Below are 24,835 nucleotides of genomic sequence, written 5' to 3'. Positions count from 1 at the left end.
CAACCACAAACTAAGAATATTAAGAAAAAAAAACTTCTGCTCCCTCTTATTTAATTTATTAAAAAACGTTTTTTTTTTTTTTTTTTTGGCTGAATTGAATATAGTTTATCTCGACCCCACTGGGCACAAGGGTGTACAGAAAATGGATGGATGGATGAATATAGTTTAAACTAAAATTCAGAATTACTTGCTGCCCTACAAAGCCTTGCAATAGTATTTATGTCCTTTTAGTCACATTACAGCAAGAATTTTATTGAGATTTATGTAATTAACCAACATGAAGTGATGAATAATTGTGTAAGAAAAATTATACATGATTTTACAATAGAAATCTAAAAAGGTAGACAAAACATCTGGGAAAAAAAAACAAAAACCTTGTGGCCCTACTGCCATGTGCAGAAATACACAGCTCAGTCAGAACCAACCAATCAGAGCCAGGAGGAGGGTCTTAGTGCAATTTAAAAATGACAAAATATATTTTCAAAACGTTTTTAATGTTGGAAGTTCTCCTAAAATTACAACTTCATTCTCCTAAAACTTCTTAAGAATTTATTTGGGACATTTTACTATTTAATTCAATTGTTTAAAAGTATATTTCATTATTTAATGCCAAATTTATTGACATATTTTTTTTTTATTTCATCAACAGTTCACATTTAATTATGTAATGTAACAGTTATTCATTTGTTTTTTTCCTATTTTGACCCTTCATGAACTTCAGCGGTCACATTGTGATGATTCAGAAAATAATGTGTTGACCCTCCAGTTGGTGTCTCGTGACCCCCTGGGGAGCCCGGATCCCCACTTTGGGAACCCCTGCTTTACATGGTTGAGGACAAACTGCAAATAGGAATTTCTATGACTTGTTTTTAACTATAAATGCAGGATTTGGTGAAGTGCATGGATAGCAGACAGATTCTCCTACCTGAGCGGTGAATCTCTGCTGCTCCTCCAGAGTAGCAGAGATTCACACGTGTTCGTAATGCAACACATGGACTCTTATCAAAAAGGTGCCAACTTTGGTTGCACTGCACATGCACAGTTCTGAGGGTTTTATTTGTAACGCTTTAAAGATGTTTTATCGTCAGCAGAGCTTCTTATCGCAGACACATGAATTCGATCTGAAAACGTAAACAAAATAACTTTGTTGCAGTTTTAAAGCCGCTCCAGTTACTCACCGACTTCCCTCTTTCCTCCGGCCGCCAGCCGCCTTCCTGTCCTTCCTGTCGGGGGCAGAATCGTCGCGTTTCACGTTTCTCTTTTTCATCGTTTAACTGCAGTAATTCTTCCCTGCTGAGGGTTTTTAACAGTCTGGTCAGGCCATTGCACTTTGACCGACTCCAGATTTTATCAGAGCGGATTTCATTAAACTCCAGGAAAAGGGAGGGATCCAGGATTTTAAGGTGGCACCGCTGCTTCTCTGGTAAATGTGCTGGACGCACTACTAATGCTCGTGTGGCTACCTTAAACGAATTACATAATCTGAAAAGTTACAGGAAATAGAGCAGTAGTTTGGATTATATGTATTTTGATGAAGAAATGCTGTAGATCGATTTGGCATTGCATATTAAACGGCCTTTAAAAAAAACAAAAGCAAGTTTAAAAAACATTCAACGAACATCTTATAATAAGCTTCTCTGTTGTGGAGCAAAATGTTTGCACTGTCATAACAAACCTAGTTTTCTTTCTTACAATAATACTGTTTTAAAATATCAGCAAATACATGGACATTTTCCCTTTATCCCTATTTTATCTCCTTTAAAGTTTATATATTTGTTGTGTTGTGTCTCAAAACCTCATTCAAATAATTTGCTTGTGAAAACAATCTTGACCAATAAAGCTGAAAGGAGGAAACAATCAATGAGTTACTAGAGCGTTTTTCTGATTATGTAAATCAAAGTGCAACAAGAGGAAATGTTTGTTTTATAACAGCAGTAAAAACCCAGCGTCAGATTTCCTGCAGGTGTTTTCCCCTGTGGATGTTGGTCCTCTGCAGGACGGTGCTGCGGCTTCCTCTCAGTCCAGAAACCTGCATGTTGTGTCCTGCAGGTTCCTGTGATAAATCAGTGATGATGTTTCAGAACAGAACAACATGAAGTTAATATAAAACAGGAGGAAAGAGGCTACAAAGATCACAGCAAGCAGTTTACAGATGCAGAAACATTTGTTTCCAGCCCTGGTACGAATTTTTTAGAAGATTTCAGTCTTTCATTTAAAAACATTTATTGAGAAGGTAGACAAGACACCAAGCCAAGGAATAACAGTTTTTAACAAAATCATTTGGGACATGTGTTGGTGACCGCCACATTATTTTGAAATTGATGTAACTTCAGTATTTTTATGATTTATTCTTTACTTTTTAAATTGACCAGTCTCTATGAACTTTTGCTTCCTTTGGGGTATAAATTGACTTCACAGAGGATTACAGGAGAAGACCAAGTGCTGTCAAAGTTCCTGTCCTACATGTCTGTTAACTGGATACACTGCAAAAACAGAAAATCTTATTTCTGGTGTTTCCAATGAGAATATTTTAGTGCATTTAAACTAAGACAAAAATAAGTTACAAATAACTTTTCAGTAAGATATAGGAGCTGGTTTTAGGTCAATAATTCCTGATTTTGAAAAAAAAAAAGAACTGGTTATTCACTTAAATTATCTCACTTATAACTTGGGGAAATGTCTTCTTATGGAAATAATCTGCCAGTGGAATCAGAACTTTTTCATCAATATTAAGGAATTATTGACCTAAAACAAGCTCATGTATCTCGCTGAAAAATTATTTGAGTTATTTTTGACTTTTTTCTAGTGTGCTAAGATATTTGCTCTAGAAACCAGACCAAAAAAATGTGGTAATATTTGTGGTTCGGCAGGGCAATTTTATATCTAATGACACTAAACTGATTTATTTAATCCACCAGAGCTTCGTCATGATACTCGACAGAGCCGACCGGGACAACAAGCACAGTCAGAAAATCACAGCAGAAAATCTGCAGGATAAGATAATTTTATCCTGCAGAGAGGATAAAAGGCCACAGCTGTATGTACACTGCAAAAAAAAAAAATTAATGTGCCGAAATATTTTTGGTCTAGTTTCTAGTAAATACTTCAGTACACTTGAAATAAGACAAAACTAACTGAGATATAGGAGCTTGATTTAAGTCAGTAATTCTTGATGAGTATAGATATAGGGTGCTAGTTCCACACTGGTAGATTATTTCACTAATAAGACATTTTTTCTGTTATTAGAGAAATAATCTGCACATTTTCATCAAAATTCAGAAATTACTGACATAAAACAAGCTCCTCTATCTTCCTGAAATGTTACTCATGAGTGAGTTTTGTCTTCTTTTAAGAGTACTGAGATATTTGAACTAGAAAGTCAACAGAAAACTCTTTGTAGGATTTTGTGTTTTTGCAGTGTGGAATAAACAGAGGCTGTTACAGATGATCAGTTCAGTAATTGTGTGGCTCGGCCCGGATGAGTGACCCAACAGAGAGGACGTTGGCTCTGGCAGAGCCCTCAGGATCCTGGTGACTCAGATACACACCAAAGGTCACCTACAGTTCACAAAAATAAACTTATTAGACAATATTTTCAAGCACTTGCTCAATAAAACCAACAAACAGCACGGAGGTGACTGTGACTGTTTTGAACCCACCTTCCCGGTCCGGTATGCAGACAGACTGATGAGCGGCTCTTTGGTTTTGGTTCCGGTGTCCTGGTCTACTCCAATCATCTGGCACCTCCCGCAGCGACCTGCGACCTTTTGGTTGGCCACACAGAGAAGTTCATTTCACTCCTGCTTCCACCAGGTGTTCTGGAAAATGTCCCCTCTGCTCACCATGAACCGTGTGTCGCCAATAATCAAGTGTGACCAATTATCCTCCTCAAAGGGTTCTGCTCCAGCGATGACTAAATTGGCGCGGAAGCGGCTGATGACGCTCTGCGTGTGGAGGAGCTGATGGCCCTCACAGCCGTCCTGCCTGCGGAGGGGAGCGTGTGTGGAAATTACATGCCATTTTTCCCCGCGCTGCATCAAAAGAGCCACTGTGATGTAAATGTGCGGACGTCAATGCGTCCCGGAGCGAGGAATAAAGTGTTGTGTGTTCCAACCTGCTGCTCATTAGATCCTGAATGAGCGCCACGCTGGCACGGTTGATCATGAGATACTGAGCTTCGTTCACCAGGGAGAGGAGCGGGGAGTCGGCAGCTAGAGAAGAAAGACTTTATATCACCCCGAAGATTTGTTTCATTTCAGGAAAAACATTCTCATTTACAGTTTCTGCAAACTCCTTCCACAGAGAAACCGTAAAAAATGAAGTCTTACGCTGATTGGTGGATAAAAAGGTGATTTGAGTAAATTCATCAATGCTGATCAAATGTTTACTGGGAAAATATAATATGAGAGGGAATTATGAGTGAGACAGAAACATCAGTCATGAATATGTTTCCCTTCCAGCAACAAAGAGGAGCTACAGGACTATTTTTTCACATTTTGTCACATTACAACCACAAAAGATAATGCAGGATTTAAAGGATTTTGAGATTGTTCTTATGATCAAAATCACAGACTTTGTGGTTCTACTTTAGAAATATTTGCTATACTTTACCCCTTCCAAAATCTCCATGCAGAAATAGAAATACGAGAAAATAAAATAAGCACACAGACTGGACAGATAGTCAGATAGCAGCTTTAAAGAATGTGGACTGGACAGAAACTGGACATTATTTCTGTCCAGTCCACGTTCTTTAAAGATGCTTTATGTAACAAAGTTTTTTATGTATTTGTTAAAATTAGTTTGTTATGAGACAGATCTGTAAAAAGTTTGATCTCCTCCACCTCCTCCCTGAGCTGCTGCTGCTGTTTGAAGACATTTACCACGCTGTCCATAAGCCTCCTGTACTTGCTGCTAAATGTGCCTATGGCAGAGAAACAACTTAACCATTACAGGAAAAACATTTATCTGTCCTCAGTGGCGGCCATGCTAACTAGCCTTAGCATTCACAGTAGGCTCTGCTAGCTGCACAGCCAACGCGCAAAGGGGTGATTGACAGCGATAAGACCCGCCTCCTGTCTCTGATTGGTTGTTTCTGGTTAGACAAAGGAGCTACATTTTTTTCAGATTATTTGTCTCAATCCTCCTGACAAAAAAGGCACCGTCCGCAACTTTACAGAACTTTGATTTTCGTTACTCGCCACATCGATCACAGATGACATCAAGTAAAACTGAAGCAGCAGGACTAGCAGTGAGAAATACTGCCACCTGCAGGTGGGAGTCTGCATCACTTAAACCCAATGTTTTTGACTATTAGGTTTATTTGCAATAAATCAACGGAAACATTTTCGAGAATTGCAGAAAATCCATAAAAAGTCCTGTTTGTAAATCAAGAGCTAATAAACTGAAATCTGAGAGTTTTTCTTTAGGAGCTTTTGGAACTACAGCATCATACTGTGGGGATCATTTTCTCCAGCAGAGACAGGAAACTGGTCAGAGCTGATGGGATGATGGATGGAGATAAAGATGAAGGGAAACCAGCTGGAGAAAATGGAGACGGAGTCAGAGTTTTACCTTCCAGCCACACAACAAAATCCAAACATGCAGCCATTCAGATAAAAGCATTTTAGAATGGCCCAGTCAAAGCCCAGATATTGACCTACTTGAGAATTTGTGGCAAGATTAACACAATTTATGACACTCTCTGCCCAGTCTTTTAGTAAAGAAGAACCTGCAGCACAAGGTGGGTTTGTATCTGTGATGTACTCGGCACAGGAAGGCTGGCTGCAAATGCCTGCCACACTTTTCAGATTTTGTATTTTGTAAAACATTTAAAAAATAATGTTTCCACTTCCCATTGAGATGAATAACAATAATGTTTGTAAATATGAGGTTAGTAAATGAGAAAAAGATCTGAGGATAAAAATACTTTCTTAAGAAACCATGAAAGGAGAATTCAGGTTCCATATATGTGTTTCAAATTAATAAATCTCTTTAATGTGCAGCCATCTTTCTTAATGTGCAACGTCCCAAACAGCGGCCCAGTGCCGACATAAATGCTGAGGATTTTTCTCCTGGGGGATGAACGTCTCAACTTGTGAAAACAGGAAAGTTTGGTGAGTTAAAGCCGAGCGGATCGCCAAGATGACGCCATCCCGACTATCTCAGGCTGAGTCTGAAGACAAAACACTGAAAAGAAAGCCTGGATTACAAATGACGAAAGACACGGGTCTGCTCCAGTAATGGAGGATCAGCGAAAAGGATGTATCTATTGCATTGTGGGTAAATGAAGGGTGGAAGAAATATTCGATTTCTTTAAGCTTAAGCTGGAAAAAGACTTGCGGCAGAAGCAACGATTTCAGAATATACGCTCTCTACTCTCGATAAGCTCCTGAAGAAAAACTCTCAGGGTTCAGTTCATTAGCTCTCGATGGGAAAAAAGCCATCTTACATTTATTTTTTAAAAGTTTTTCACACAATTAGGGTATGAAAAGTTTAAAACAGATGCAAAAAATGTAAGAAGTTATAAAAATTCTACCATTTTCCCTCAAATGTTCAAACTTCAGGTTTTGCAAACCATAATAAATAATTTCTGTACAATTCGGCTGAAAAATAAACAAACCTGCCTCAGTTTCTAAGTTAATTGATGATTATTTCAATAATCGATGCATCACGATTAGCAACTAAACAAACAAATATTATGTGGCAAACAGCAACAAGATGTAAATAATCATTGGTGTTTAGCTTCAACTATCACAGCGATACCAGTATGTTTAAAAAAATCGTCTGATACCGATATTAAAGCCGATATATCGTCCAAACCTAGAAATGATTTATGATGGTGAATTTCCAAAGTTTTACAAATCTGTAATTTTATCAGGAGTTTATATTCTACACAGCCAAGGTATCTATTATTCACCTGGTGATTATTTTATTTTGTTGACATGTAAATTGAGTATTTTTGTCTTTGTGAATTTGACTCTAAGTCATAACAGAGTCAATCAAGCTGAAACGCGCTGCAGAGAGGCGGTTCACGCAGGTCAGGAGCTTCCTGTGGAGAACTGCAGCTTTTACATCGATTTTTTCTCTCCTTTCTAACCTTGAAGACGTTTTACATAAAACAAGAAGGATTTAATCCATCAAATGAAAGTTCCTAACCCAAAAGGATAACATGACCTCTTTAATTCTCAGCATGCATCCTTTTGTTCGACTAATTTCTTTCAGAGTTATTGTCTCTTAATAACAATCAGAGAAGGCGAGAGCCCTTGAAAATATTTTACTTTAGTGGAACCTTGACGATAATCGTAACTCTCCACAGGGAACTGGAGAGAAATTAAAATGTGGTGTTTCCAGACAAAAGGATGATAATCAATAGAACGGGCATAATCTATGAGCATTTGAAGAAGAGGGATCAACAGAAGTTTTGTTTATTTGTGGAACAGTGGTGGGTTTAATAGTCACAGAGGAACACAGATAAAGTTATGAGGCAATAAAAAAAACACCTTTTATATTCATGGTTGGTGGTGTTATTCAGTCCATCAACACAAAATCTGAAATTATAAAGCTGGAACAGCGAAGGACTCAAAGAAAAACTACTGATCTCTAAAGAAACATTTAAATCTACAGAAAACACCAGGTTCTTTTGTAATTGAAAACATGGAGGTATTGATTTTATCATCTGGGTTTGTTTGATTGCACCTCCAAGCTACTGAGCAATTTATGCTATAAATCTCACAAATATCCCAAAGTTTAAGTCGTTTCAGTTTCAGTAAAGCTTTACTTTGAGTTATTAAGAGCTGCAACAATACAGGAATGCAAACCAGTGTGCTACAGTGAGACCCTGGCAGGGAATAAATGTATTATTATTATTATTATTATTATTATTATTATTACTAAATGTGTGTATTATTTAAACTTATCCTGGGTTTTGTAATATGAAGTGTTTTCATTTTATAATTTTTGTTTGATTCCTGTGAAGTGTCTGGGTTTTAAAAAATGCAATACAAATAAAAATATATTGTTCTTCTTATTGTTGTTATAAAAACTCAGCCCTAAAAAATGAAGGAAAACTTACAGATGAAGTTGACAGTGTATTTTTTGTGACAAATTATTAAATTACTAAGCTGTGTTATATCTAGTTTGACTCAAATGAATAAAATAGCATTAAATAATACAAACGAAGTGCTAGGACACTTAAAAAAATGTAAATATTATTTTTATAGTTGTTACACAAATAATAGGTTAATACCTTCCTGTTGTTTGCTGCTGCCACTGTTGGAGAAAAATAAAATATCAAACTTGTTAACTTTAAATTTATCAGCTGATGTTAAAATAACATGGTTTTAAATACCAGTCTGCCTTTCAAATTCAATATATATATTTTTCAAGTTTGCTGCTTTTCTAATGTGAAAAGCCTTAATAACACTGGTATGATGTAAGCTAATTTAAAATGATGCTAATGATAGCAGGTATGTTGCACATATAGAGGAGATTATAAATGGTTGACATGTAGGTGTAGGAGAGGGGGGTGGGGAGTATCATGATGAAAAAAGCCTTGGACCGGCCCTGTTCCCATGTATGCATAGTTTCATACATGACTGATGGCTTATCTGGTCTGCCTGAGCTGCTCTATCTGAGTGTGTGCTGGTAGTTTGTCCTGTGTGTCTCCATGTTGTCCTGTGATGGACCTGGACATCGACACCGGCCCCCCTCAACCCGGATAAGCAGGTATAGATACTGGATGGATATTTTTGCTGTAGCTACCGTCGGCTGGCTTCTTCTTCATTTCTCGTGTGTAATCAGGACGTTGTCTTATCAGGCGGCACGGCTGTCCCAGGAAGTCTGAAAGCCATGATGCAGCCTCGTCTCCGCAGTCCATCGTCTCCACCCTGGGAGACAAGAGGATTATTTTCAGGAGGCCCAGGAGGCATTTCTTCAGAGCTTCATGCTTCCTGCTATTTGCTGCGACATCTAATCCAAGAATCAGTGAGTAAATAGCGTTTTTTCTTCTTCTTTTTTTTATGGTGACATGTCATGTGGGGATATGTCAAAGGAGATTAATATCTCCTTCCTATTGTTTGTTTGGCTATTAAAAGTTGAGGACAACAAGACTTTTCTAAGAAGCAGAGAGAAGGAGGCCCAGACAAGAAAAAAAAGGCAGCACTGACAGAAGAGGAAAATGTCGATGTGTTTTCACCTGTCCCCGCAAACTTTACTGTGACACACACGAGAGTCTGCATGCAGCCGAACGTCGTCTTCCAGGGGGACCGACACGCTCTCCATCCCTGCAGGGCAAAGAGGGAGAAGAGGGAAAATCCGCTTACAGGAAAATTCGCCTGATTGAGACTTTCCTTGTTAGGCAGTGAATTTATTTTCAGTGAGACGTGCAGAGACTCTCTGACCCGACGCCTGCAGGAACAATTTGTTTGCGGCGAGGTGGACTTGTGGGCGAATGAGGCATAAACGCGTCTCCCTCTTCTGACTCAGACACACACCGTTGTGGTTCACCACCATCCAGCCTCTGTCGTACAGCAAACCCAGCGGCCCCACCGGCCAGTCCTGCACCTGCACGAAGAGCAGCACAGGGTCCAATCACACCCATAGAACCACACAAAGACAAGAAGTTGAGCTGTTATGCGCTCCAACCTCGTATGCGCTGCAGGATTTGATGGGGTAAATATAGATGTTGGTCAGAGTGTAAGCCTCCCCGGGGCGCTTTGAGCCTCCATGTCCAAATCTTTTCCGAGACGCTTCTGTGGATTTCTTCTCAGCTCCTTTGTGGATTTGTCCATTAGAAATTTCAACTGAAGGGTGTTCATTGGATTCCTCTGATGGCGACCCGGCTGTTTTCAGCTTCTGCAGCCTGACTTGGTCTACCGTGACGGGTTTCTCCACGAAGCACTCGGCAACAAACTTCAGGAAGTTTTGACAGTCTTCGAAGGTGGACATGTAGCCGAAGGACACGCGAACGGATCCGGTCGGCTGGCCGTCCACCAAGTCCATGTTGTCCCCGCAGACATGACCTGCCTTGTAGAGTAAAATAAAAAAAACATGCTTCATTTCACCTTCACTGTCTGTCATTTTCATGCAGCAAAATAATTTCTATCCTTCAAACTTTTTCACATTTTGTTACGTTGAAACCAAAAACTTAAATGTTTTTATTGGGGTTTTATGTGATGAAGCAACACGAAGTGGTGCATAATCATAAACTTCTTCTCAAGAAATACAACCAGACTGCAACAAACAATCAGCTCTGCAGACCCCACACATGCTGGACACAGACTGTTTACATTACCTTTATATTGTCTCAGATCAGCGGTGTCACACTCATCTATGTAACTTATTTTGGGTCAAGATCAGGATGAAGATCAGGAATCTTCTCAAGGTTTGGTTATGGGAGAATTTATTGATAAAACCCGTTAAAAAACTTTCAAATTATTAATTAAAGGCCTCCTTGATTTCGATGAGTACTTCTTAAAGTTAAATAATATTGAACATCTTTTCACATTAATCAGTCCTTTAAGAGTTTTGGTTGTTTTTGTGGCTTTTTGCAATCAAAATCACAGATTTTGTGGAGCTAATATAGAAATAAATGAAGAAATTTTGTGATATTTGCACTTATGTATGGCTGTCAATGTGGCTTTTTTTGTTATTCGCTGTTTGATCACAAACTATAACTTGACACCCACTAAGACTGAGGCAGGAGTAGTTGAAGTACGAAATACTGCCACCTGCAGGTGGGAGTTAGTCATTAAAACTAATGTTTTTGAACATTTTTTGCAGAATAAACTCAAAATTAAAGTAGCACAAAAAAGTGCGGCGATCTGCTGATTTTGTGTGAATATCTGCGACGGAAGAATGATTGATGTAATTTGGCAGTATACAGATAAAAACTGCTTTGATTTGATTGATTAAATAATATTTGACTGCATGACTGTTGTGTATCTGCCTAAAGTCTAGAGGGCCGCATAAGAAGCTGAGGCGGGCCGGATTTGGCCCCCAGGCCTTGAGTTTGACACATGATGACATTAAATCTGCTTTTTATTCATTAAGCCTCATTTATTAGGGTATTTCTGAATGAAATTGAGCACAACCCACTGGAGCTCAGGTTGGACATTTAACAGCTTGGAAATGTTTAACTGGTGTGGAATTTTACCCCAGAAAAGACTAACATGGAGGCAAATAGTAACTATTTGATGGAGTGTTGAGGTTAAAGAGTGCTAAACTTTTTGAATACGTTTATTTTTTCAGCTTCACAGTATTTTTTTTCAGGTTGAAGTAGTTCACAGCCTGACTGTGATATTTTAGGGTTTTAACCAGATTATTTCCTGAGGCAAAAATAAAAACAAGCCCAATCTGAGTGGATTGTTAACAGATTTTGTTCTCCGGGGCACATCTCTCAGGATTCAATTATGAAATACCTTAAAGCATCACAAACTGTGTGACACTGAGAGGATTTTATTTCTGCTCGGAAGATTAATACTTGTGAAATTTCTCAACCTCTCTCTCCTCAAAAGAGAGAAAAAACAGGAAGTCGGAGTCGTTTTTATAGTTTTCCATGGATTTTGGAGAGACTTTATATCAGGTGTCGATCAATATTTTTCAGATTTAAAGTCTCCGGGTGGCACAGTGTTGGACCCCCAGAGCGGAAACAAACACAGGAAATAACCGGAGTTAGTCCAAGAGGAAAAACATTATGGCTCTACCTTAAAACAAGCCTATTTCCAGGTGTTAGAAAAAGAGTTATTGGATTTGGATTGGGGGTGAAATGCATCGTTTTCTTCTAGTTCACAATTCTGTGCTACTTTGTCTTATTATTTCAGCATTTCCAGTGAAATGCTCAAATATAAAAAAGCTGAAGGTGAAAACGTTTGCTCCTCCTACCTGCAGGTTTCTCTTCATCTGCTGGCTGGAGATGCCGAGGAAGGCCTGGCAGGCTCCGGTGTTGCAGAAGCAACCAGTTCTCACATGAATGTTGTACAGACTGGTCATTCTGTCCACCTAGCAGCAAAGAGACAGAGAGGACTGCTGTAGCATTTCCCAGAGCTTCCTATGCATAAACATGCATTAATTAAGCAATTAAAATATGAAATGAATCCCTTCAATCACATGTACCTGTGAGTACCCAATTATCTGTCCACTTGAATCCAGGAGGTTAAAGTTCAGGATTGCTCCCTGAGTGATTGGACTCTCAAACTGGCCCTCGGTGTATATCTGCGCCACCGGTCTACCGTTGCCATGGCAAAGACTTGAGAGCAGCATGTAAGTGTAGCGTGCCAAGCCAAAAGTGTGCTGCTGGATGTTGTGCATGCTCCCTGCAGGCGAAAACAGAGAAAGACAAAAACAGTTTCAGGTTCCCATCAGGAATAAACTGGATGCTTTATGATTCTGATATTAAAAAATAACAAGTCTAACCTGTTATCCTGTAAAGAGATTCAAACGCATGGTTTAAAGCAATGATGTCCAAGAAGGAGACAGTGCCGTCTTCAAATCTTTATCAGAGAAATGAAACATGTTACAGTTAGGTCTGACATTTGTTACCGGATGATAAACTGTCACAGAAATTATTGCAATAAATGATTATATTGTTTTGAGAAAATTTTCAAGTAATGTAATGGTAAAGGGATAGAAATGCAAGAACACATTCTCAAAAACTTCAAAGAATATTTAACTCTGAAACTGGAAGACATTTTAAATATTCCACATTTTTAATTTTTTTAATTTTTGGGAGAAAGGGAAAAGAGAAAATCAATAAATCATGCAAACAGAAATTATTGAGCTTGTTTTAATTTATTATGTGATTAAGTGATTTATTGTATATTGTGACAGGCCCGGTTACAGCTCAGGATAAAAATGAAGGATCCAGAGGATTTTACTGGCTACAGCACTTCACCTGTCAGAAATGTTTTCCACCTGCACATAATAATCCTCTCCAGAAAGGTAAGCTGCTGCTGTGCCTCCTCCAAAATAAGACTTTTTTAGTATGCCTGCTGCGTCGTTACGGACAAGAAGAGCCCCCAGACCCGAAGGGAAGCCGAATATCTTGTAGAAGGAAATGGGAATGAAATCAGCGGGGCAGTCCTGAAGGCTTAGAGGGGAACAGCCGACATGCGAAGCTGCATCGAGCAGCACGAACCAGCGGCCTGGCAGGTCGCACGCCGGGTAGAGGCGTCTCGCCTGGATGCCTCTCACATGGCTGAGAGGATACTTCCTCCCTGAGAAGTTGCTCTGCGCCGGGTAGCAGAAAAGGTGCGGCGTTTGGCAGGAAGCATCTTCTCCCTGAACTCTGTCCTTTGCCCTGGTTGTCAGCTCCTGCGGGGCAACGGGAAGGGCAACGACCCCCAGGGCTGCAGTCCGTCCTCTCATGCCAACAACAGACGTGTGGCTGTCGGTGAGATAGCAGAAGAAACTGCCAGCCTCCCTCTTAGCACCGGAGCTCCAGGGAAAGCTCTCAGCCACCAACTTGAGAGCAGCTGTGCAGCCAGAAGTGAAGATCACTGAGTATTCTTTGGAGGTGGTGTTGAAATGCTGCAACACTCTGCAAGAAGACAGTCAGTTTTTAGTCATTTGGACTGGAGTATGCCAGAGCTGCTGAGTTACACGGCGAGGCGCTACCTGTCTCTGACCCGCTCCACGGTGTCGTGTGTCAAGCTGCTGCTGGGACTGTGGCTGTGGGGGTTTCCTGGAGAGAAAAAGGCCAAAAGCTTTTCAAGAATTATGCTGCTGTAAAACCCAGGCTGAGGGAACATTTTAGTATTTATTTTTATATTTATTTCATTTCATACTAGTGGCTTATTTTATGATACTTATTTTGTAGAAGTATTTCATGTACTTCAGGTTTAACTTCACTAAAGCTGCAGTATGCAACTTTTCTGTTAAAACTGTCACCACGTTGTGACAGTATAATATGAGACAGATAATCTTTGAAAAATCAATTTCCTCCACCTCTTCCCTGAGCTGCTGCAGCTGTCTGAAGAAATGCAACGCCAAAAACAACCAATCAGAGAAGGAGGAGGATCTTAGCACTGTCAATCATCCTTGTGAACGTGCTGTTAAATGTGCTACTGGTGGAGAAACAATCTATTATTACAGGCAAACTGTTCACTGGCCTTAGCTAACAGCTTTAGCATTCACAACAAGCTGTACTTGTGGCAGAGAACAAGGGAGCAGTGCATACATAGACATGATTGACTGCACTAAGACCCACCTCCTGGCTCTGATTGGTTGATTTTATTTAGCACTGGGATAAGGAAGCACAGCTTGATGTTTTCACAGATTATCTGTGTCACACCATACTCTCATAACATAGTGACAGTTTCAACAAATGTGTAAAAAAATATTTTTTTTAAAAATTACATGCTGTAGCATTAACTGAGAGGGCTGAGTTTTCTCTGTGAAGTGGGTCACAAAATAAATATTGTTATGAAATAAACAAATAAATGAAAAAAAATAATAAAATATAGGACATAAAGGAATCCTGAAATGAATAGAGTAAATGTGATTGATGGGAAAAGTTCCCAACTAAACATATTTTTGTTTTTATTTCATGAGTGTTTATTAGTTATTTGTAAATAGTATTTATTTGTTTATATATTTATTGTTGAATGTAATAGTATTTATTAAATACTATTTAAATAAATACACAGTATTTATTTGTTTATTTATTTATTGTTGAATGTAATAGTATTTATTTAAATACTATTTAAATAAATACATAGTATTTATTTGTTTATTTATTTATTGTTATTTTTTGAAAAATGAAAAAAAGCTTGAAAAAAGTCAGAACTCTGAAAAAAAAAATCTAAATTTTAAGAATTCTGGGATTAAAAGCTGAATTCTGACTTTTTTGGTCCTAATTATCTTCCGTAGAATTCTTACGCCGTACAAATAGTTCGGTTCTGTTAAAACGGACATGGAGAGTGATAGACCTGGAGGTCCTCTGGGCCATTCCCCATCCTGATGGTGGCACTATTAACTAATGATATGTATTCTGGTACCGAATGAAACAAAAAACACAAAAATGACACTTTCTGACTTTTCTCACCGTACAGATTCGTGGAAATGTCCCGGAAGTAGTCTCTGAGCAGAGACTCCGGGTACAGAGTGGCTGCAGCATGATCCAGATATGCAACTCCTGTTTGTTACAGAGAAAACAGGCCTGTTATATTTGGATCCAGCTGTCCTCCGATCAGCGCGGCGAACCGTCTCTACCTTTGGACCTTCGGAACTCCTGCTCCACCACGTCCCGGAAGTTCCCTCCGTAGCCGTATTGATCGCAGCATTGCTGGAAAGATTCAAAAGAACAGAGATCGTGGAAATCCATCGTGGGGTCCGGCAGCTGGACGCACTTCAGCACACTGCTACCGTCATTATCAGCTCCAAAGTCCAGAGATAAACACCGACTAACGGGTTAAAGTCGCTCTTTGTGTTTCTGTTACCGTCCGGAACCAGAGCCTGCGGGCTGGTAGGACGGACAGTGGACGGTCACATGCGGACATGTGAGGAATCTCAGACATGAGAGGGAGTTTGCTCCGGTTCTGACTTCATTCAGTCCGGAGCCATCTTCAGATACTCCGGTTTAATAACTGATATACAGTTGGAGTCAGAGGCGGTTCTAGATGAGGGCGACCCCCCCCCCCCCCCCCCATGCAGGGCACACTGCAGCCTCAAGTAGAAATAAAAAGCACCAACACAATGACTGGAGTAAGGGAAAAAAATTCAAAAGGGATGTCAACAAAAAAGTTTTGGGATTTTCAAGAATATTATCAAATAAAAATGGATCCAAAATAATTAACCTTATTGCAAACTAACACATTCACTCAGGATTAAGCCAGGAAACTTTCTTCATGCAGAACCTTTCATAGGTCACAAACCACAAAGTGCTTTACAATAAAACAAGCATTAAAAACAGAAGACATCCCTGAATCACACTTTTCCATGTTTGAAACCAATAATTAGAGGACATTTGTTCCAATGAAGCTTTATTGATAACCTTTAAGCATTACAGGTAGTTTTTCCTTAAGCTCAAAATTCTGTTATTTTTATTATTATTATTGGTCTGATGTAATATTCAAATCTTAATTGGTTAATTTACATTTACAGCAAATGGTTTTCATTAGCTGCAAGTGGGAAATAATGACAATTAACAGAAACAAAGACTGGAATTAATCTCTGTAGAGTTGTTCAGTGTTTATTTATTCAGTAAATTATTAGCAGAAAATCTGCCTACATGATCTATCTATCTATCTATCTATCTATCTATCTATCTATCTATCTATCTATCTATCTATCTATCTATCTATCTATCTATCTATCTGAGCCATATGGAGCTACAGTAATGCAGTAAATAATTTTCACTGGAAATACTTTGCACTGCTCTAACGGATCTGAATCTCATGCTGTATGTATTGATTTGTGAAAAACAAAAGATTTGGAAATATGCTTCCTTTGACTAAATTTGTTAGTGTTATTTATTTTTACTCACTTTAAAGAAACACTTTACTTGTTTTATACTTTTTCTTTTTGATTACATAATTTTAATCGTTTTTTTTCACTCCTGCATGAATAATATTTTAGGTTGAATTTATGATATAGTTAATAAAATCTGTAATTTAATTCTGGCTGTAATTATTAGCACAATTAGTCTGTATTTAAATATGTTGTGATTCGCAGAGGACGATGACTCCTTGTCAGAGTTTGTTTCTGTGTCTGTATCCATCTGCTCATCTCTGCTCCTCTTCCTCCTCCTCCTCTTCCTCACATCATCTTGTAATGCATATACAAGGATCACTCAGATGAGTCATCTCCATCTCTCTCATCATCTGACAGGTCCAAGTATGAATTTCCCCCGGCTGTCTGCCACAGAACCCTTTCTGTCTCCGTTCTACAACAACGTCGTGTCACAGAGTACAACCAGGCTGCCTCAGATTTTACTATCACTGACACAAAAGGATTGTGTTCCTGAAGTCCAGACGGCTCATCTGGAGATGTGTGCATTTTCATTCCTTTTCAGAACACCCAGCTCTTGTTTTTGTTCACGTATTTCCATTATTATGCTGTCTAATGTACTTTGGTGGTAAAGAACAGTTTCCCTGCCCATCATCTGTCATTACCAGAAGAACTTCCTGTTCCAAATGGATAGATTAGAACAAAATGTCTACCGAACTGTTCAGGAGTTTGAGAGTTTATTCAAGTAAATGCTATTTTTCTGCAGCGTATTATTAAAAACGAACATGTTGAGATTTTTATATCAACTCTAAATTATCCTCATTTCAATTCTACAAAAACTTTAAATCAAGTTTATGAAGGCTGGTAAAGAACACTTCAAACTATATTCAGTATTAATCCAGACATTAGAAATATTGGGTATTGATGACAGAGCCGGCCCAAAGCATAAGCTCAGGGCCGCCAGAGCATCATGGGCCTCCAAGGACAGTTTGAATTTTAGCACAGAACTTAGATCTGAAATTAAAATATTTACTTCATGACAATTAGAATACTGTTAAAGTTTCAGCATAAATAAAAAACAGATATAGCATAAAAAAAAGCTAAAGAAATTTTCTAACTGAAATTTAAGATTTAAAGGACTTGGAAAGTTTCCTTTGTAGAAGTACAAAGAATAGTTTTAATTGGTTGATTGTTGTGTTACCATAGCAACAATCTGACGCTGCGAATTGTCTCAGATATTAATCGGTTATCCATGATTACCATAAAGCTCCGCCCACTCTCTCCCAGTTTCCACCAAATTAGCATCGAAAGCCTTTAAATGGTGAAGATCTTCCAGACAAGCAATAGAAAACTTGTTTGGGACGTTCCTGACTGATTTCTCTTGGAGATCCTCAGGCCATGCCACCCTGGGTGGCGAGCCACATCACTTGTATTAAAATCTGTTCATATTTTGTACTGAAATATGAAAATATCACCTGCTTAAAGTAAAACGATTTGAGATTACATGTTGTGAATTGGCACATAGAATCTCATGGGGATAAATTTACAGTTGTAACCTGAAAATGTTTATGTTTTCATGGTACTTGGCTTTAATAAACTATTATGAGTTTGAAGTAGACAATTAGATTCAGAGATACTGCAGTTTTTCTCATAAGAGCAGAATTACCTGTAATTGAAGACGCTCCGTTCTCCTGTGATCATCTGTTCCTTCTTTCTGAGTGAATATCACTATCAGGCGGAAGAAGGATGCCACTTGTAAAGTGGATATAATGCGTTCCTAGATATGTGCTAGACAAGCCATGAGGCCATTATTGTCTTGGTGCGACGCTCTGAATGATAATTAAATATGCCACTTCTGCTTCACTGATTCATTTCCTTCACAGTTTCTGAGCCCAGATGAATACATTTTTCAGCGCAGAATGGTTTTATTGTATCCAGTTTGGCCTCATTACGAGGCCACAAGGGCTTGTTGTGGGGGGAGGGCAGAGGCCGCGTGGAGGGAGGGTGGCGGGGGGCGCACCCCATGAAGACATTGTGCTTAACATCACTAAATACTTCAGACGCCACATTGTTCTCCATCAGTTAGGTTATTTGTAAGCAGGCAGGAATCTTTCTGAGATCCTAATGAGAGCCGCAGCCGTCCTGCAGGGTCATAAAGACTCGTTGGTTAACAAGGCGTCTCTTCACTGTCTCCCTGAGAATCCTTGATCTTCTCGGGTTTTTCTCTGCTGCTGATCGCTGAGTCTGTGCTGGACGGCGTCCAGGCGGCGAGCCTCCTCACCCCTCGCCCTGCCGCCGGGCCTCGTGGATCTCCGGTCAGAGGAACGCCTCCTCGGTGGCTGTGACAGGGGGAATTAGGCGAGAGATGCGGGCCCACTTGCCCTGCCTGCGTAGGGGCTTATCTCGCTCTAAGCTGAGGGACTAATAGCAAAGCCTGCCTTCGCTCCAGCCGCTCTGAGGGCACAGGGAGCCATCTGTCCACTCTGTGGATCACTGAAAAACAAAGGGAGCAAACACCGAACTCGGACTTCAAACTAAAAGGCCATTCATCCCAAAGATACCAGAACCAAAGAAGACGGGTAGGAATTTCTCCCACTCCAAGGTCAGTTTGGTCAAGAGCCGGCCTTCGTGGCTGCAGGTTGCTCAGATGGCTGTTAATGGTAATGCTGAAGCTTAGCCAGAGAGAAACTTGAAGGTATTGCTTCTGCACATCTAACGGGCGCCAGACAAAGCAAGGCTTTGTTTTAACGCGCTACCCCTGACTCCTATTAGGCTGAGATATTTTCAGCTTCGGCTTGTTTTTCACTCCTCTCCTGGGTTTTCCTCTTAAACTCTTCACTTCAAACAGCCCAGGATTATTTGAATTTAGACCTAAAGCCAAACTTCTGATGTATCTCCGTTGTTATAACCTTCATGATGAGTTCTGTATCGCCTCATGATATGTGGAGGCTCACAAAATGCTATAAATAGTCGCCACTCCAGATAGTCACGCTGTAATCTCTCTCATGGGCTGTTTGAACATTTTTAATGTGATAATTGTCACATTTCATTAAATATAAAGTGTGCTTTTGTTGATCTGAAGACCCCTTTAGAACAAAGTGGAATACAGTATGTAATAAAGCGCAACTCATTGCTATAGCATCACATTGTTCAAAATTAGACATTCCTTACTTTACCCTTAGATTTTGTATTCATAGTCTAACAAAATCCCTCCAGTAATCCACTTAGACATTGTTCCCCATTTCCCTCCAGGATTAAGGCCCTGTGTGTGTGTGTGTTTTAATTGTCTGAGGCATACTTCTGTCTGTCAGCGTTCACAGAGCAGTTTCCCCACAGGTGATCTCTTTTTTATCGTGTAAACTCTTCGGTTGCCGTTGTGCACCAGGGTTTTGTTCAGAAGTCTTGACTTGCTGGGGTTGACAGAAATAGGTCAAAAGGGTCTTAGCATTAACTAAACAAATCTTGGGCCTGCAGGATTAGAGCGAGACGCCGCTGTTTGTTTGATGTAGTCATTGTACCGACACACAGAGACGGGAACGCTGTGGATGTTTGCTGAAAGATGTCCGTCTCTCTTTTATTTTTTTGTGTGTGTTTGATCAGATGGTTGAGATTTGTGCAGATTCATCAGCTGGGATTGTTTCATTTCCTGATCCTGTTAATTTACTGCGTTATTTGGGTCAGTTGATCCTGACACATTTCATGATGATTATCGCTAACTGGATTGTGCCGTTGGTGGTCTGACTGACTCAGTTTTTAGTGCTTTCCATGTGTTAAATAGTGAGGTTTCTCTAAGGTAGGATTTATAGAGGAGTTTGAATTATAAGCTGTAAATTGCACAACCAAGGAAAAGTAAACAGCATCTATTGAAGCAGAAACCCGAAGTTTACATACAACAAATAAAAAGACAACAGATATTTTTTTTTATATATCTGTTGGTAAACCAGACCAAACTTTTAGGTCAGTTAGAATCACCAAATTTATTTCTATTTGCTAAAAGTTTCAAGGATTTCTTTCATCTTTGATAAAACACCACGGGTCATTTCTCCCACTAGTCCTAGACTAGCATGTTTGTTTTGGTTGCATTTACCCAGAATGCCCTGTGATATAGTCCACTTCCTACTTTTAGACCTGGCTCTGGTCCAGTTCGTGTTCACATATGCATTCAAACTACATCAGCTGAGTTCATTTCAACCAATCCCAGACTGAGGTTTGTAGACAGATCAGAATTAGCTTCTTTGGTTTGCATCAGAGTTTGATTGGCATTCACACCTTCCCAAACGAACCAGACTTTCCAGACACACCAGCTAGATTTCAATTAAAGCGGACTAAACAGGGCTCAATATCTGACTACAGCTTCCAGTTGTTTTTTATATATACATTAATTCCCTGCAAAAGAACGATTCAGTGGAAGATTTAAAAACCATGTATTAATATGCGGTTTATGTCCAGGATGGCAGAACAACATCAAAACATGCTTTAACCGGATTAGCAGCTGTGGAGCCCCGCCCCTTACTCCAGTTCTGCTGGATATGTAAACCACACATCTCTGTTTTTGTCTGACAATGACAAAGCAAGATATCTGAGTTCTGCTTCATCTGCACAGCTGGTTAGAAAAAGTTTTTTTTTTCTTTCATTTTTGTCTTGAGATCCTGCTGGAATATTAGAACAAAGCCGTCAGAAGCAGAACATCGGATGTGGAAAACAACCCAGAAACTCATGTTTTATGTCATATAAACAGTCACCTTCATAAACACAAAGGACCTCATTTATCTGTCAGTGGGATGGTTGATTGATTGCATGCCAGATCAGGTGGAATTGTTGCTTTTAGGGGCAATCAGGATTGTTGCAAACACCTTCTGCTCAGCAACTTTGCATGAAATGTTTTAAGAATGTTTTCATACCGGTAGTCCCGTAAACTCGGTTCAATTGGGACCAAAATAGAAACATTTATCCCCTTTTCAGCTGCTGCGGTTCGCTTTCTCGCTGCACTGTCAACAAATCAAACTAATTGAACAATATGTTCCCCTCCTCGCCTGTGGAGGTGCTGCACCAAAATCCAATGAAGGAAACAACACAAAAACCTCTGAAGAAGACACTGAGCGCAACTTCCTTATTCACAAAATGTAAACAAAAATGGAGTAGCACCAGATTTTGGAGGACTTCTCTTTAGTAAAAGACCACAAATCATTTCTCCTGCTAGCGCATTTGTTTTGGTTGTATTTACCCAGAATGCCCTGCAAGCTAGTTTGGCGCTCACACAATGCATTCGAACTGTGGTAGAGTTCTCTTCAATCCAGACCGAGGTTTATCAGAGGACCAGAGTTTGCTTTCTTGGTCAACATCAGTTTGAGTACTCATTCACACCTTTCCAAGCAAACTGAACTTTTTAGTCAAATGAACTGGAGTTTGATGAAAATGAACTAAACAGAGCTGGTGGGAATGCACCCTAATTGAATGTTCATTGAAATCCAGACTCTCTGGCTAAAATTACTTCTCTCCCTAACTTAGATTAGTTTGCTTATTAGTTATGCATCTTCATTCGTCTGAGTCTGAAGAATAACTTCTCAGAACTCTGATAATCTTATAAACACTGTGACTCTGGTCCTTTAGAGAGCTGCAGCCGTTATGGTCCAACAAGCTGCTGCTGCAATGCATCATCATTCTTTATTTGTTCCATAAATACAAAGAATTGGACACACAGCAGAAACAGAGTGGACGCTGTGTGGTGTTTCAGAGGAAAGTCACACTCTGATCACTTGATTCTCAGACTTTCACAGCACAAGTGGCTTCCTTTGTGTCTCATCTTATCCCAGGGAGTCACACAACTTTTATTTAGCTGGAACTAAAGACACGTGAAGATTGCAGCGTGTGATAGGCTTATCTCCACCCCCAACTCACAGCTCCACCATGAGAAGACAAACGGCAACGATCCATCAGACCCTGATAAACTCTCCACAGAATCCTTTAAACAGGATGAAAGTAGCTGCTCAAACTTTGGGACGTGCTTCGCTTACCTCGCGGTGCAAACTTTGATGTCAAGTTACAATCTAAAAGTTGCTATATTTTATTTGCATCTTATTTGGTAGACAGACAAATGTAAAATTATGTTGAATTCATCAATATTGATAAAACATTCTAGTTCCTCTTATTTCACTTATCACATGGGAAAAATGTTGTTATAAGTGAAATCATTTTCCAATGAGACTAATATGATTTGTTATCAGTATTGAGGAATTATTTACTTTAAACCAGCTCCTATATCTTACTGAAAAGTTACTTTTAAATTATTTTTGTCTTATTCCCAGTGTTTTAAGATATTTTGCACTAGATTTTAGACAGAAATACTTGGTCAGATTTTGGATTTTTGCAGTGAAGGTATTTGTTTGGAGAATATTTTATTTAAGGACATTTTACCAAAGGGTTGTGAATAAAAATGTTCAGCTCCTTTTTCAGATATGTATTCATTTATCATTCCAGTTCACCATCCCTACTTTGTGATGGTCTGTCATATAAGATCTCAATAATCCCTGGGATTATAATGTGACAAAGTGCTGTAAAGGCGTTAATATTTTTGCCAAGATCTGCAGGTGTTATTCACGTCCATCCATAACGACTCAGGAGAATTGACATTTCTACCACAGAGTAAAAGCTTTTCCCTTTGCTTCGTCAGTTTGCTCTTTAGCAGAAAAACGGTTGAGGACAGGAAATGATTCACTTCATTTTCCCTTTGCTAACACCAATGTATGACATGGCCATTAGCACAAGCACCCAAATATTCTTAGGTGGAAATTCATAGAAGTAGAGCCCGTAATAGACACATACCTGACCATTTCATCTCAAACAGAAACTCAGTGATACCTGAAGAAAGAAGAAATCCAGATGAAACTGCACCTTTGAAAGATGCTCTTGGATGAGGCTGATTTCCTCCTCAATTTTACACATCATTTCCTCCACATCCTGAAGCATTAAACCACTTTTAACACACAGACACGTCTTCGTCCTCTCTGCAGAGTACTCACCACAAAGATCTGAAATCACTGAGGATGTCCGACAAGGAAGAGATGACCTTGGACGGCGGCCTGAACGTCACGCTAACGCTCAGGCTGCTGATGCACGGAAAGGTAATCAGCAGATCTTCAAGGTGTTTTTCCTCTACAGACCCATCTGAAGTGATTTCATTCTGACTCCATATTGTTCACTTTTTCTTCCTTTATCTTCTCTCACAGGAAGTTGGCAGCATCATTGGAAAGGTCAATTTCATTTACATTTATTTTTTTTGTACTTACTAATTGAATTTGCCTTAGAAAACATTTTTTTTTTAAAATCATTTTGGTTTCAGAAAGGAGAAACGGTGAAGAAGATGAGAGAAGAGGTGAGTATTGTTTGAAGTCATCAGTCAGGTCAAAACGAAGTTTGAATAACCGACAGCCTGGGTTTGCAGAGCGGCGCTCGCATCAACATATCAGAGGGTTCGTCTCCTGAGAGGATAGTGACCATCACTGGACCTACAGAGGGAATCTTCAGAGCTTTCTCCATGATCGCTCAGAAGTTTGAAGAGGTACAGAAACACCCTCAGCAAGTTATCAGGTCAAAGGTTAACGAGTTCTAACTCAAGAGTACAAAAACACACCTTAGATTTTCCTCTGTCAATGGTACGGAAGAGGATTAGGACCAACAAATTAAATATTATTTTGGCTTTTATCTCAGAATTCCGACTTTTGAGCTCAAGATTAAAGTCAGATTTTCTCTAAAGGCCCTAACCCATAAACAATGGTTATGAAGCAAATACAAAAAAATGTATTCAAGAAACTGCACAAAAAAGATTCAAAAGCTCGACGCAGCTGATTTCCATGTATGGGCCTTTCAGCTTCATTTCCTGCATGATTCAGTTTGGACTGTCGGATAGATGGTTTCACATTTGACTTTAAAATCAAATTCAGTTGACACATTAAGTCATGGCTGACTCAGTGGCTGCAAAGCAAGCCCAAATCACCACCCACAAAATCACAAAATCTATTTTGGTCTGGTTTATAGTAAATTTATCCTAGTACACCTGAAATAAGACAAAACTAACTTAGAAGTAACTTTTCAGGATCTTGTTTTAAATACATTTTTTAATATTGATGAAAAAGTTTTACTTCCATTGGCAGATTATTTCACTTATAACGAGACATTTTTTCTATATTAGCAAAATAATCTGCCAATGGAATACTTTTCATAATCAATGTTAAGGAATAATCGACTTAAAACAAGCTCATGTTTCTTGCTGAAAAGTTAATTATAAATTAGTTTTGTCTTATTTCAGGTGTACTAGGATAAATTTGCTATAAACCAGACCAAAATAGATTTTGTGATTTTGTGGGTGGTGATTTGGGCTTGCTTTGCAGCCACT

General features: G+C 39.3%; 3 protein-coding genes across 3 annotated transcripts in view; 1 reads left to right on the top strand and 2 right to left on the bottom strand.

Annotated features, from left to right (window-relative positions):
* LOC106939874 (monoacylglycerol lipase ABHD12-like) overlaps positions 1-1,369 on the bottom strand; it is a 14,235-nt gene extending 12,866 nt beyond the window's left edge. Inside the window, exon 1 of the mRNA XM_015022442.1 lies at positions 1,179-1,369. Within this exon, the coding sequence (XP_014877928.1) occupies positions 1,179-1,267 (89 nt within the window). The 5' untranslated portion in view covers positions 1,268-1,369. The remainder of the gene's footprint in view (positions 1-1,178) is intronic.
* Positions 1,370-2,767: 1,398 nt separating this feature from the next.
* On the bottom strand, positions 2,768-16,029 carry mocos (molybdenum cofactor sulfurase). The gene is made up of 15 exons (XM_015022443.1): positions 15,208-16,029; positions 15,041-15,130; positions 13,612-13,678; positions 12,890-13,534; positions 12,412-12,488; positions 12,112-12,311; positions 11,881-11,997; positions 9,643-10,023; positions 9,399-9,561; positions 9,194-9,281; positions 8,761-8,885; positions 4,115-4,211; positions 3,843-3,984; positions 3,660-3,764; positions 2,768-3,558 (listed from the first exon to the last, which is right to left on the bottom strand). Exons 1-15 carry the CDS (start codon positions 15,317-15,319, stop codon positions 3,454-3,456), a joined length of 2,514 nt encoding a protein of 837 aa, XP_014877929.1. The 5' UTR covers positions 15,320-16,029; the 3' UTR covers positions 2,768-3,453.
* Positions 16,030-18,507: 2,478 nt separating this feature from the next.
* The window catches only part of LOC106939872 (poly(rC)-binding protein 3), a 27,016-nt gene continuing 20,688 nt past the window's right edge, over positions 18,508-24,835 (top strand). Inside the window, exons 1-5 of the mRNA XM_015022439.1 lie at positions 18,508-19,045; positions 23,454-23,564; positions 23,670-23,693; positions 23,783-23,815; positions 23,885-24,001. Of these exons, the coding sequence (XP_014877925.1) occupies positions 23,487-23,564; positions 23,670-23,693; positions 23,783-23,815; positions 23,885-24,001 (252 nt within the window). The 5' untranslated portion in view covers positions 18,508-19,045; positions 23,454-23,486. The remainder of the gene's footprint in view (positions 19,046-23,453; positions 23,565-23,669; positions 23,694-23,782; positions 23,816-23,884; positions 24,002-24,835) is intronic.

Source organism: Poecilia latipinna, unplaced genomic scaffold (genome assembly GCF_001443285.1).
Source record: "Poecilia latipinna isolate Pla-1442-1.1 unplaced genomic scaffold, P_latipinna-1.0 Scaffold3007, whole genome shotgun sequence".
Taxonomy (NCBI): domain Eukaryota; kingdom Metazoa; phylum Chordata; class Actinopteri; order Cyprinodontiformes; family Poeciliidae; genus Poecilia; species Poecilia latipinna.
This window is presented reverse-complemented; position numbering and strand designations above follow the sequence as displayed.

Excerpts from the sequence above, each read along its gene's own strand:
- mocos (XM_015022443.1), bottom strand. The coding sequence starts at position 15,319 with ATGGATTTCCACGATCTCTGTTCTTTTGAATCTTTCCAGCAATGCTGC. Across the intron at positions 9,562-9,642 it reads AATCCTGCAGCGCATACGAG|GTGCAGGACTGGCCGGTGGG; the intron begins GTTGGAGCGCAT and ends CTCTTCGTGCAG. Across the intron at positions 3,559-3,659 it reads CTGCATACCGGACCGGGAAG|GTGACCTTTGGTGTGTATCT; the intron begins GTGGGTTCAAAA and ends TGTGAACTGTAG.